Genomic DNA, 14,736 nt, shown 5'->3' on the forward strand with positions numbered 1-14,736 from the left:
GGGTTTCACCATGTTGACCAGGATGGTCTCGATCTCTTGACCTCGTGATCCACCCGCCTCGGCCTCCCAAAGTGCTGGGATTACAGGCTTGAGCCACCGCGCCCGGCTATATCTAAAAATTCTTAAGTAACTCAAAACTTACTTGACTTTTTGAATCCACACACAGTAGTCGGAGATGTAGAGATCATTCAGTATGTATGCTGGGTCGTTTTCCTGAAAAATTTTGTGAATATCGAGGAGACACTTTAAAACTGCACTTCTACCTGAAGAAAATTGAAAAAAAACATAAAATCATCCTTAAGAAAAAGAAATTCAGATTCTGAAAGGTAATATATTTAAAGCAGCTCAGGGTCTTGATCATTTCTTAAGAATATTTTTAAATGCAAAAAACTTTATCAGTCCTACTGATTTCCTTAAGAATTACATATAATCTTTATATTCTACTGTTACAGCTGATTAGTTGTAGTTATCATTAAAATGCTATGAAATACAACTAAGTCAATTAAATGAAAGGCAGGAAAGTTTTCTAAACCAAATGAATATTTAAATGCATCATAATTTTAACTGGATAATGTTCTTCTAATTTAAGCTTTCAAAATAAAATGGAAAACTGTATTCTAAATTTTAAACTTTTCTGTTTCTTATGTCAACATTTTCTGTCAATGAATTATCTACTAGCAACAAATTATTTTACCTTGAACAATTGAAGAAAACTTAGATTGAACACTAAAATATCATAGCACTACTTCAGAAATAAGCTGACAAAACTCAGACGAACAAAAGCCATCAAGTATTAAAGTCTTGTTCAACCTAACTCCTTCCTCTTAAATGTACCTAATTTTAACTCAACAAAAGTCTACAAAAGGAGCCTCTTACAACTCAACAACAATTCCCTAGATGTTCCAAACTTCATGATATTCCCTGAAATTTATTAATTATAAGGCAAACTACTAACACTACTTCTAGGGTAGTACCACTTTCTTTGATCTATGAAATTCAGCATTTTCAGTTTAACAGTTTTATTCTTATCTTTACTTTTCTGAAACACAAAAATACCGTATACTAAGTTCATGAAGATACTGGATGCGCTTTCATCAACATTTCCCATTTAACTTTTAGATCGGAAGAGAATCATGAGCTAGATGATATCCCAAGATCCTAAAATCACTGACACTAAATTTTCTAACATAATTCACACTAGAAAGTAAGCTTCAAAAGAGCAGGGGCTTCTGTTTTATTTAGTGGTTAATCCCCAATACCTAGAACAGAAAACTGCAGCAGCAAGTTTTCCATTTAAGAATTCTCAATGAATGAATAAATGAAAGACACAGTAATCACCCAGCTTAAACTCTTAAAATTTCTTTCATTCTACAGTCTCACCCATCAAATCCTGGTGATTTCTTTTTGGAAATGCTCCTTGTATCTGCCCTTTCTCTGCCATTGCCTGAGCTCCTATGTTCACTCATATTCTCATCTCATGCCTAGATTTTAAGAATCTTCTTCCCCATCTTTCAGATTGCAGTCTCTCTCCCCTCTAACACACACTTTTTAATGCATTGCTTTCATGAAGTCTCTTCCCTGCATATGCTTTCAGTGCTCTCTCTACGGACTTGTCCCCATGCCTTTTTCCCTTCTCCATATGACCTAGCTCGCTGTCAAGATCTAGCTCCAGTCTTCATTCATTCAGGAAGCCCGGGGCTTCCCTAGCCTTCACAGTCCTTTACTAAATGCTTCAAAGAAGTAGAAAGGAAACTCAGCCGATCCTCCCCATAACCTTTCCCGTTCAATTCCCAGAAGGAAAACCAGAGGCTCCAGTATGGGTAGGATACAGGGCCACCAAGCTGAGGAATCAGGGTCCAAATTCCAATCTTAATGGCTCCAGACAGAGGCTACCCACTGTGTCATGCTACCTGTATGTTCTCGGCCCATTCAGTTTACATCACAACGTTTTTATTACTCAAGGACTTATTAGTGACTTTAACCCCTAAGTAGGTAATGTCATTGAAAACAGGGTCCATGCCTTTCTAAAAAATATTAACTTGGTGGCTTCCTCATATGCAGATAGAATGAAGAGTGAAAGAAGAATTTCAGTGGAAGCTCCACTGCTAGACTGACAGTGAAGATTAATTAACACTTAGAAGGCCTAAAGCTAAAAGACGTCAAGTTCGTTTGGTTAAGTCAAGGTCAGTGCTATGGCTTATCAAAGTGGCCCAGGTTAACTATGTCAAATTATTAGTGTGGATCACCCCACCACAAGCCTGTTTTAATTACAAACTAGGTAACGTTGAAAGCAGAGTTTGATGGGAGGAGGAGGAAATATAATCAAAATTTACAGGCGTGATGAAACCATGTTTGCCACATTAGCCATGTTACCCAAAGAATCAAGGAACAACTGACCTGTAAGAAGGTTTTGAAGTTTTAATTGCCACAGAGAAGACAACTGTCACAGTAAGCATATGACAACCGATTTCTTTCTTGCTTTCTTTCTCTCTCTCTCTTTTTAGGGGAAGGAGGGTACAGAGAGGAGGAGTTAGTTTTGTAAGAGTTTTAAACGTCAATCATAAATCTTTACTGGAAAAACGAACTATTATCTTAGAACTTGAATAAGCTTCTCTGCTGTGTGACACCTCCAGATTACTATCTCTCAAGATCCCGCACTTTACTAATATAAACAGGTTAACAGAAAATGCAGGATTTGGAAAAAAACATTTGGCTGGAGCAGAGAGTTCATGGAGGATAAAATGCAGGGCAAGCAGTTAAGTTTGGTAGAAGTCAGATGGTAACAAGGAGGAAGAGAAGAATGCATTCAGACAGACTGAGTGAGAAGGTCTCTAAACTTAAGTGTGGGCAGTAGGAATAAAGGACTCTACTCCAGAGATCATAATGAGAAAGGTATGGAGTTAAGGTCACATATTTAATGAGGATCCATAGCAGCCATTACCTAATAAAATTACATACAGCTTCCCTTAACAGACATGCCTAAAGTGAGGCTGCTCTCCTGCTAAAGGCCACAGGCAAATTTAGATCTTCCAGCTATCACAAAATAGTAATAATAATAATGAAAAGAAATATCAAATAACAGGCTGGGCATGGTGGCTCATGCCCTGTAATTCCAGCACTCTGGGAGGCCAAGGCAGGCAGATCACCTAAGGTCAGGAGTTTGAGAACAGCCTGGTATACATGGTGAAACCCCATCTCTACAAAAATACAAATATTAGCCAGGCATGGTGGCTGGTGCCTGTAATCCCAGCTACATGGGAGGCTGAGGCAGGAGAACTGCTTGAACCCAGAAGATGGAGTTTGCAATGAGCAGAGTTCACACCACTGCCCTCTAGCCTGAGCTACAGAGTGAGACTGTCTCAAAAACAAACAAAATGTCAAATAATGAAAACTAAGAAATGTCAAAATATTTTAGTTTAAAGAGAATAAATTACATTGTATTTGTATGTTCTGATCCCCATTAAAAAAAAAGACAAATACTCATTTAAAAAATCCTGGGCCAGGTGTGGTGGCTCACACTTGTAATCCCAGCACTTTGGGAGGCCAAGGCGGGTGGATCATGTGAAGTCAGGAGTTCAAAACCATCCTGGCCAACATGGTGAACCCCGTCTCTACAAAAATACAAAAATTAGCCGGGCATGATGGCAGGTGCCTATAGTCCCAGCTACTCAGGAGGCTGAGGCGAGAGAATTGCTTGAACCCAGGAGGTGGAGGTTGCAGTGCGCCAGGATCACACATCACACTCCAGCCTAGGCAACAGAGCAAGACTCCATGTCAAAAGATAAATAAATACTGTCCACAGGAAACATTCATTATTTAACAAAAATTAAGACATTCTCAACTACACAGCCAACCCCTGAAATACTGACAAATGAAGGTCACAAATTTTAATTCACATTTTAAATTATATTTTTTAACCGAGAAGCAGTATTTAGATTAATATTTAAAAATTTTATGCAAGGCAGTTTTGAAAGGGACAGTTAGTTATATGTTCTCTTCACAAGCTGTGCTTTAACTGTAAGCCTTAAACTATTTTCATAGTACATGATGTGACAAATATGGTCAAAGATAACCAGGCTACTGGCAGTTGACAATATAGAATAAAAAGTACATGCAAACCATTCTCCCCCCAACAATATGTATTGTTACTCTGAGGTCACACTTGATCTCTTTTGTTCCAACTATGTCACCGTAGATGACTGCAGCATCACAGCCAGGAGACTCACCAAGCATGTGGCTGGGCTTTTTTTCAGTCTCTTTTGTACTGACTGCTCTTTCTATCAGACCCTCAGCCACTTATCGAGCAGCTATGAGCAAAGGAAAAATCTGGCCCTCTTCCAGGCTGTCACATGGCCAGTGGCCAGAAGCCTATGGGGACTCAAAGTACACAGTTCCTGTGGGGCTCTATCCAGTCGTGGGCTCATCACATATGATGGGCATAAAAAAACTGCTAAGGCCTAAGTCCAAGAGAATCATTTCTGCTCAAAGGCACTGCAGGGAAGTGACCATTTTTAGGCAGTTCACTGCCTGGTTCAAAGCAGAAAAAAAGACGGTGCTTTGCACAGTAACCACGGTAACTATTTTCACTGCAGAGAGGCACTAACAACTCTCTCCAGGATGTTAAATCCCAAGAGTTAGGGATTCTCTAGGATGGACTTGGTTGAATACACCAACCCTATCCTTGGAAAAATGACTCTAAGACCAAGAACTCTTGTTCACTCATGAAAGTAGTGGCATCCTGGTATCATAAATGACAAGTGCCATGAATGTTTTACTTCAGGGAAAGACTAATGACAACACAGAGAAACATAATGACAAGATAAAGAAAATACGGATGACAGTAATAAGTAGGTGGGCAGTAAACAGGATTTAACATATTCCCTGGCTTTCCTTTAAAGGGAAGGTAAACTAAGAACAAGGTGATTTCTTATCTGGACAGAAGTGGCATCTCAGGTTAATACATCTTAATACAAAGACAAGATTGAGCTGTTCTAAACAGAATCCCTTGGCTTCCTGAAATCCTCCTATTAGGAGATCAGGGTTGCGAATAATCTTTCACTGACAGAACAGCTCATGGCTACAGGCACATAAGAAAGGGCTTCCATCTCTAGGAGATGATCAGGGTAGTGGATGTTTCTGCAATATAAGTTGCTAACTACATAGTAAGAGCTAAATTTCTTTTCAGCTGTTGGTACATTATTGCTCTGTGGCTGTGGTTTTCTGGGTATCTATTCTGCCCTTTAAAGTTTTGAGTTACCCAAGACAAGAAGCCAATTGCTTCTTGGCCTTTTGGCTAAGACCAAGTGTCATATCTGTTCTTATCAAGATAAGAAGACAAAATAAGTAAAGGGACCAGGCATGGTGGTGGCTGACACCTATAATCCCAACACTTTGGGAAGCACCAAAACAGGAGGATGACTTGAACCTAGGAGTTTGAGACCAGCCTGAGCAAAACAGTGGGACCTCATCTCTGCAAAACATATATATATATATAAATTTTAAAAATAATAAGAAAAAAGAAGTGGTTATTCAAAACATCTGCAGGAAGGCACTGTTTAGTCTCTATTTGTAAAATCATCTCAAAATAACCGCCAACATTACTGTCATTTAAAATATATAACTTAGTATAATAGGCACCTGGCTAGAAAATGGCTAGACTTATGGAATTCTAATGAGACTGTATTATCAAAACAGATACCTTATAAAGTATTTCAACACTAATTTTCACTTGTCATTTGACCATGAAAAGGGAGAAGGCAAAAAAATTGTGTCAAATTAATCTAAATTAAGAGAATCAAAGTGAGGTAATTTGCTTCAATACTGGGCCCTATCAGGAAGTAGAATAAAGTCAAATACCTAACAAATAACACAAACATACACATTAAATTTCACATTAAGAAGGCTTCTAGGTCTATGTAATTTTTTTTTTATCCTCAAATTCCTCAGATGCCATTTAAGCTCTTAGACTTCTGAGTTGTATTAAGGAACACATACTTGAAGGAATGAATTACTATTCTGAGAACAAACTTATAGTCCTGTCAATTTAAAAAGTACTATTATTAAAATTACATATATTATCTCTATACTCACAAACAAAATTAACATGAAGCAAAATGTACTCTGTAGATATCCCCTCTGCCTGGAATGTACAACCCTCAATTCAGCCCCTAATTTACTATCCATCCAAGTTTTCAATCAGGCATTACTGTTTTTGAGAACAGGATTCCGACTCTTCCCTAAGCTGGTTTAGGGTTCCCTCATAATGCCTGGCATACCCTTCTATTATAGTAGTGCTATGGTTTGAATGCACCCCACAAAAAGCATCTGTTGGAAAGTTAATCCCCAATGCAACAGTGTTGGAAGATGGGGCCTAATGACAGTTATTTAAGTCATGAGGGCTCTACCCTCATGAATGTTAATGCCAATTAAAAAGGACTTGAAGCTGCCAGTTCAATCTCTTGCCCTCTCTCTCACCATGTGATACCCTCTGCCATGTTCTGACGCAGCAAGAAGACCCTCATCAGCCCCTTGATCTTAGATTTCCCAGCCTCCGGAACCATGAGGCAATAATTTCTGTTCTTTATAAATAACCCAGTCTATGGTATTCTGTTACAGCAGCACAAAACAGACTTAAGGTAAGTAATTAGGAGCTACCCACTTGCTTTGCACCAGATACTTTATATAATTACATGACTTAACCCTAGGAGTTAGGTACTTTCTTCCTTGTTTCATGAATGAGGAAACTGAGGCTCAAGGGTATGAAGGGGTTCGCCAAGATCACAGCTAGGAAGCAAGAATCAGAACTGGAAAATAAGTTATGTCTCACCCTCAGCCACTATGCAATAAATCCATTGTCAGTATTTATCACCATGTGTGATGAAGTCCTTGACAGGAAAGGACACGACTTTTAATCTTTCTTCCTTGGCTAGAACAATGTCCAGCAAACCGTATGATCCTGTTCAATAAACGCTGGTTGTTAATCTACAGTCTGGAGTACAGAGAATCTAACTTTAAACACACCCAGTCCAACTGCTCAGTTAGCATGTACTAGTTATAACATGCCTGTGGTCTGTAGATTTACTTTAAGTTACTTGCATCATGACAAATGTGGCATATATAATTTGTTTACTCCTTCCCTTATATCTTTTCCCGACAAGAAAAGAATGTAACTGGATCAACTTTATTACGTCACTATACCATGATCAGTTCAAATAATAAATTTAACCCAAGGCTACTTTTTGCTTTTTCTGCTCTAACAATCCCTGCAAGATTTGCCAGTTTGGATGGACGGCCTTGACATTAGCTCTGTCCTCAAGTCACTTGTCAAAACAGTGATTGCTTCAGTTTGGAAATACATGGCCAGATGTAATCAAAACTACATAATGGTAACATGACTAATTTCAATTTCTTTAGACAACTAAGAATGAGGCATCCAAGTTCAAGGTAGAACATTAAAAAAAAAAAGTCTACACAGTAAGGAGAAAAGCAGGAAGATAAAGAAGTTGAAGATGCATGGAAAAAAGCTATTTGAAACAGCTTCAATCTAAACCTGAACTTTAAAAAAACCCATAGACATAGAAAACTTTAAAATTTTGTGGGTAACATTTTTATTCAATTATTCCATCTTAAGAATTACAGTATATATTTCAATGGCCAATTTAAAGTGTTTTGTTTTAATTAAGACAATTACTCTTCATTTTCTCCAACAGATACCACTTAATAGAGTTCTAATTCTTTGAAATTAGTTTCATTTCAAAATGAAAAAAACTAAAACTGCATGAAGTCAGAAAGAAGAAATAAGAGTATGTAAGAAGAAAGACAACTGGTTATCTCAAATGGCCCATAAAAGAAAAAAACTAACTTAAATTTAATCCTACCACTGATTAGTTTCTTTGGTGATCTCAAGTACTGATAAGCATGTCAAGGTTAAAAAAAAAAAAAAAAAGAAAAAAAAAAAGAAAAAAGAAAAACCAAACCATTTTGAAACACTCACTGTGTTTCAGTGAATATGTTTGCTTACTGCTAAATGATTTGCATACTGGTAGAACAGAGTTGTGCTTAATACTTTAATCAATGGATAATAAATATAATTTAGAAAAGCTGATTAGATATTTATCTCTACATGTCAGTTTAATTTATATGAAAAGGATGCATGAAAATTTTCACTATGAAATTAAGATCTTAGAACTGTGTTCCCCAATTCTAAAATGCCAAGGAAAGATCATTAAAAAGCTACACATAAATAATCTTATGCAGTTCTCAACTAATTTCTCACAAAGTAAAAATGGTAACAATCCCAACAGTTCCACTGTGGACCTGCTGTGCAGCCCAGAGTTTGCTTGCTTCTGGTATCACTTCTGAGCTGTCTGGTACTTAATCTGGATCTGTTTCCACAGGGATAAGTTAGAAGAAGAAATTCTTAAGAATGGCTGTGGAAATTAAATGAGACAAGAAACACGTAAGTACTTTATATATGAAAAGGGAAGGAGGACAACAGGTCGTATGGATCAGCCCTGGCACTCCCGTTATTGGCCTCTGCCCCACTAACCTGTGAAGCACCTGTCCGAATATTCCTTCCTCCTCAGAGCCGCTGCTAGCACTCTAGTTCAGACCATACTTCCCGTCACCAGACTACCTTGGGTCTAGGCAAGAATAAGTCTCCTCTCTTCTCCATACCCACTAACCTCACCCTTGTCAATGACTCTATGCTAAGTGCTGCTGCCAGATGTATCAGATTTCAGGAGCCTCTCACCGGCTCCAACGCCAAACTCTTCAGTGATTCTTACCGGAATAAGACCCAAACTCTTCAGCAAGCCATTGTGAGTTCCTTTCAACCCGGTCCCAGCACACTCACTGTTCCCACCTTTATCCTACCATTTCCCTTCACACCTCTGCCCTCCAGACAAACGGGAATTTGCCATCTCTTGGACATGGAACTTTTTTATTTTCCTTTTTCTGATTTTTTTTTTTTTTTTTTTTTGCCTTTTTTTTTTTTTTGGAATATCCTTCCTCCACATCTTCTTTTCTAACTCCTACACATTGTTTAATAACTACCATTATATATCACTCATTAGGTCTATGCTGTTTGCTCCTTCCCTCTTAATCCCATCTCCTCCCCCTTCTAACATGCACTCCATTAGGGTCAGAGTGAGGTGTGGTACCGGAGGTACTGAAATCTTACCATCCCTCATCTCCTCCATCCTGACCAGGCTCTGGTTGACAAGAGTAACAATACAAAGTAGTCAAAAGAGAGGTAGGGGATCCATGTAGGATCCATGTACTTTTTTAAAAGGCTTTCTGGTGTTAATTATATTAGACAAGGCAGGACACCTCCTACCTCCTTGGCCCGCCCCAATCTTGGAACCTGCATCGGTTTGAGACTTAGTCTCAAGCCAGGACTGAAGAAGCAAAGACCTGGTACAAGCCTTCACCGCAGCTAGGAACTGGCAGGTCCAAGAGGGTACGAGAAAGACAGGCTGGCACTTAGCTGGCTTTAGAGCAGAGACTGAAAACTGGAGGCCCTCCCAGACTGACTTCGGCTCTCAGACATGCTATGGCCCTTAGAGTATGATTTTAAAGTATTTTACTTCTTTGCTCATATTTAAACTTTAAAAAATTTTACCCTAAAGACGATTTTACTTTCTGCTTCTTTCTAAAGCTGGCAATACTACATACTCACACAGCAACAGTAGGCTACAGGTGAGCCATCTCTCTCTCCAGTTATAGGCCTCATTGGTCCCTATTTCCTTAAACCTTTATTCATTTACCTGCTTGGTGAAGTAGGGATCTCAGTTTGCTTCTCCTACTGTAGAGAAGTCTACTCTAATGTGAGCCAACTAGATTGGCTACGTCTCATCCTATAGGAAGGGAAAGCCAGAGAAAACATCTGAAATGATCCACTTCAATGCTGGCCACTATTTGGAATGGCAAGCAGACAAAGACCTCGGCTCCCTACGAAAGAGCTCCTCTCCAACCTCCACATACATACCTAAGGCAGAGGTGGTAAATGTTCTCTGTAAAGGTAAAGTAAATATTTTGGCTTTGCAGGCCAATCTCTGTTGCACTTACTCAATTCAGTCATTTTCTCACAAAAGCAGCCATAGATAATATGTAAGCCATAGATAATATGAATGAGTCTGTGTTCCAACAAAACTTTATTTATGGACACTAAAATGTGAATTTCAAATAATTTTCCCAAGTCACAAAATATTTTTATTATTTTTCAATCATTTAAAAATGTAAAAAGCATTGTTAGCTCAAAGGCAATACAAGATGGATCTGGCCTATGGATGGCCATTAAGGCAATTNGACAGAGTTTCACTCTTGTTGCTCAGGCTGGAGTGCAGTGCCACGATCTCAGCTCACTGCAACCTCCACCTCCTGGGTTCAAGTGATTCTCCTGCCTCAGCCTCCTGAGTAGCTAGGATTACAGGCACCTGCCACCACACCCAGCTAATTTTCATATTTTTGGTAGAGACAGAGTTTCACCATGTTGGCCAGGCTGGTCTCCAACTCCTGACCTCAGGTGATCTGCCCACCTTGGCCTCCCAAAGTGCTGGGATTACAGGCATGAGCCACCACACCCGGCCAGGTAAATTTTTTTCTTTTTTTGTTAAAGACAAGGCCTCACCCTGTTACACGGGCTGCAGTGCAGTGTTGTGACCATAGCACTGTAACCTTGAACTCCTGGGATCAAGCAATTCTCCTGCCTTAAGGTCCCAAGTAATTGGGACTACAGGCACACAAAACTACCCCCTGCTAATTTCAAAAAACTTTTTTTTTTTTTTTTTTCTTTCCTAGAAACGAGGTCTCGCTATGTTGCCCGGGCTGGCCTCAAACTCCTGGCCTCAAGAGATCTTCCCACCTCTCCCCAAAGTGCTGAGTAGGCGTGAGCCACCATACCTGGCCGTTAAGTTATTTTTTTAAGGGAGTCTCTCCTTTGTATCTTATATTATAAATACTTATATTTTGTTTTTGTTTCCAGCTTTTAAGTTCAGGGGTATGTGTGCCCTGGTGGTTTACTACACAGATCACCCCACCATCCACGTATTAAGCCCAGTAACCCCTAGCTATTCTTCCTGATCCTCTCCCTCCTCCTGACTCCCGCCCTCTGAACAGCCCCATTGGGTATTGTTGCCCGTGTCCATATCATAAATACTTAGATTTTGTGCCTTAGCTTTTGACCTATCATTCCTATTACACAATAAACTCCTTAAGCGCTAAGATCAAGTCATAAATATCCTTGTAACTCTTCGCTGATTCTGTTATACTCCCTTGCACCGAGAATAGATTTGATTCATGTCTGTTGAATAAATAAATGTCTGCCACTTGCTATATTCCAACACTAACTCCTTACTTAAACATTAAGGTGGGGTACAGTGGCTCACACCTATAAACCAGCACTTTGGGAGGCTGAGGCAGGAGAATAGCTTGAGCCTGAGAGTTTGAAGTTGCAGTGAGCCACGATTATGCCACAGTACTCCAGGCTGGGTCACAGAGTGAGGCCCTGTCTCTAAAAAATAAAAGAAATGAAACTCTAAATTACCTAAGTATGTAATTAGGTGTTGTTTAATGATACGGGTATGTTCTGAGAAATGCGTCATTAGGTGATTCTCTCCTGTGAACATCACAGAATGTACTTACGCAAAGCCAGATGATATCGTCCACTACACACCTAGGCTACAGTATAGCCTATTGCTCCTAGACTACAAACCACTATAGCATATGACTGTCCTGAATACTGCAGGCAACTGCAACACAATGCTAAGCATTTTTGTATCTAAACATATTTAAGCACAGAAAAGGTACAGTATACTCCAGCTCTTTTCTGATTAAAAGAAAAACCAAAAAAAAAATTTAATAAGAAAATAAAGAAAAGATACAGTAAAATCATGGTATTGCAATGTTATGGGACCATTGTTGTACATGTGGTCCATCACTGACTGAAATGTTGTCATGTGGTACATAACTGTAATGCTTACCTGTTTTCCAGATAACACATAAAGCATTATTCAATTCACTTCATCAAGGTCTCAGTATTAATATACAATAGGACCTTGATTCATTAGGGTCAAATAAAAGGTTTTCTCTTTGTTCCCCTAAGTTGTCTTAAATACATACAATTTTCTGCTTCTATTTTCTTATAGAAAGTTACTTCCATAAAAATTCAGCTCCATAAAAATAATCTCAAAACTGTCTTTAAATTTATTTAAAGAGGCACTAATTATAGAAGTTTTTCTTTAAGCCATACATTCAAACCACGTAACTAAGTTCCAGGGATTTCTACATTGCTCAGCTCAGAAACTGCTGAAATTAACAAAACCTACCTTAAATAAATAGTACAGAAAATATAATGTAAATTTAAATTGTACATAATATTTAAGAGGTCAGCTGACTTGAAGCCACCACCTATCAGTAAGCATTTGTATATAACTCCAGTTTTCAAAGAATGCTAACATTTTAAAACATTGTAAGTGATATTTTTGAAGCCAAAAAACCACAAGCTGTTCATCATTTGAGGCAATTAAAAGGCAATTTATTATTTGTCAGCCATATGGGAAATGCTTCCCTCTACGGTGTATTTAAGAGAACCAGGAATTTTTTATATAAATGTAACCCAGAAATTACCATGAGAGCAATCTAAACATTTTTAGTGGTTAACAATATTTAGAAGTATTATGGGAAAAGGCATTCTATGAAGATGACTGGAATTTGATATTCTTTCCTTTAATGTTTATACTTATATACAATATCCTTCTATACAGGTTTATAAGTACAAACAAGCAAATGCTGTGAAGCTAAATAACATATATGAATGGGAAGAATGTACTATTTTAGGAGACTGTGAACACAGACTTGCAATCCAAGAAAGAGACAAGAGTTAAAGGAATTCACTTTGCCTCATGGAAGGAGAATCCAGGGTTCTCCCCTTCAAACACTGTACAGCAGTTCATGATTTCCAGAAGTTAACTCCTGCTGTCCTCTGAAGTTCTCTCCTTTTTTGGATTAGTTAGTATGTAAAATGGTCAGCAAAAACAGGTACAAATGCTGCTTCAGTATCTGACTTTAATGTCATGCTAAAGTTCCTGAGAGCACTGTGATTGTCCTGTTCTTAAAAATATTAATTGGTATGGGGAGTTAAGTCAGAAATAAAAAATTTAAGAACAATTTAGAAAAGGAAGAAGAAAACACAAGGAATTACCAACTCCCGGGTGAGGAGCAGGGAATCAAGCAACTGTATTTTTAAAGTAGAGACACAAATTCCAGTGACCAGTTAACTCAGACAGGAAAGAAACTATCAACCAGTTTTAGGGGCCGTAAAGCAAATCTCAGCATCAGACAGCATATCAATTTTCCATCATCTGATTCCAACAAACATGTTTTCATAGCGGAAACTGTATTATCCCATGAACCTCTTCACATGGTTTACTCACAATGTGTAGAACATTTCCTCCATCCTTCAAGTCCCAATTCAAATCTCACGGCCTCTATGAAAATATCCCTGACCCCTAGTAAAATGTGTCATCTCTCTCTTTTTTGAGCTACTAATCCACATTTCTTGTAAGGCACTTACCACTGTCAACTATGTATTTTATGTTATTGATGGACATCTTAGCTCCCTGGATAGTGAAATATATAGCTCACACATCTAATTTATTTTTCTATTGCTCTTTATATTTACAGAGTGCTTTGTATGGAATAGCTCTTGAGTAGGTATACATTCAAAATATGTGTTGAACAAATCAATGAATAGATGAACTCATCAACCAATTAGCAAGTACTTGAGGCCACTAGGAAACTGGTAGGAGCTGAGAATGAGAGGTCAAATAAGGCAGAGGCTCCCACAGCAGGAAGTTACATGTCTTCAATGACTTAAAAGTAGGTCAGTTTCCCTGGCTTACATTTTCACTTTCCATATTTCCCTTTTGAGCTACTTATTACAAATGCAATTTTTCAAAATCCCTGGTAGTTGTATAATTCTGTGTCCTATGCCCCGATTAGAACTATTATATCTTCAGGATCCAGCTCAGCACCCTCACACATCAGGTTCTCAACAAATACTTATTGAATAAATCTTGAAATAGTTTCATATAATATATTTACATAGCAAAAATTAAAAGGCCTAATAATTCTTTAAAATGTCCAGAACTGGGAACTTACAGAAATTAAATACAGATAAATGTCAACACTGGAAAACTGCAGTGATTTCATCTTTTGGTTTTCAAGTTTGCGATACCTCCTCTACAATTCAACTTTTTTTTAAGTCATTTGTTAAACTCGCTCTGGAATAAATAAAGTTTAAACTTTAAAAAGAAATTCACCCTTAAGATCTCCAAACTAGGAGCTCACATAATACACTTGCCAAACCTCCATGTTTTAAACATCCATCTTTCTTTAAAAAAAAAAAAAAAAAAATTGATCAGTCACAAGCCCCGTGCTTGGTGCCACAGCTCTTCTTTTCTTTCTCATTGACTGCGTTATTTTATCTATGGAACAGGTTAGTAAAGCAGTAATTCCTGAAATTTTTATTACTGAGCCCAATTAGTAACTGATATGTAAGGGCTTTAATTATCTGAAGCAATACAAGTTTTAGTTGGTGACAACAACTAGACTCCTGAAGGCTGTTTCTTGGGCTACTACCTGCTAGGTAGCTATTATTCATCACACTTCACATGTTATTAAAAAGTAGTTTTCTATTAACCTTAAAAACAAAACAACAAATAGAAGGAACAATTG

General features: G+C 38.1%; 1 protein-coding gene and 1 pseudogene across 1 annotated transcript in view; one reads left to right on the plus strand and one right to left on the minus strand.

The window, feature by feature from the left end:
* SHQ1 (SHQ1, H/ACA ribonucleoprotein assembly factor) overlaps positions 1-14,736 on the minus strand; it is a 101,267-nt gene that overhangs the window by 45,658 nt on the left and 40,873 nt on the right. The window contains exon 9 of the mRNA XM_037743755.1: positions 143-263. Within this exon, the coding sequence (XP_037599683.1) occupies positions 143-263 (121 nt within the window). The remainder of the gene's footprint in view (positions 1-142; positions 264-14,736) is intronic.
* LOC119473385 lies at positions 5,274-5,407 on the plus strand (annotated as a pseudogene).

This window comes from Cebus imitator, unplaced genomic scaffold, assembly GCF_001604975.1.
Source record: "Cebus imitator isolate Cc_AM_T3 unplaced genomic scaffold, Cebus_imitator-1.0 Scaffold152, whole genome shotgun sequence".
Taxonomy (NCBI): Eukaryota; Metazoa; Chordata; class Mammalia; order Primates; family Cebidae; genus Cebus; species Cebus imitator.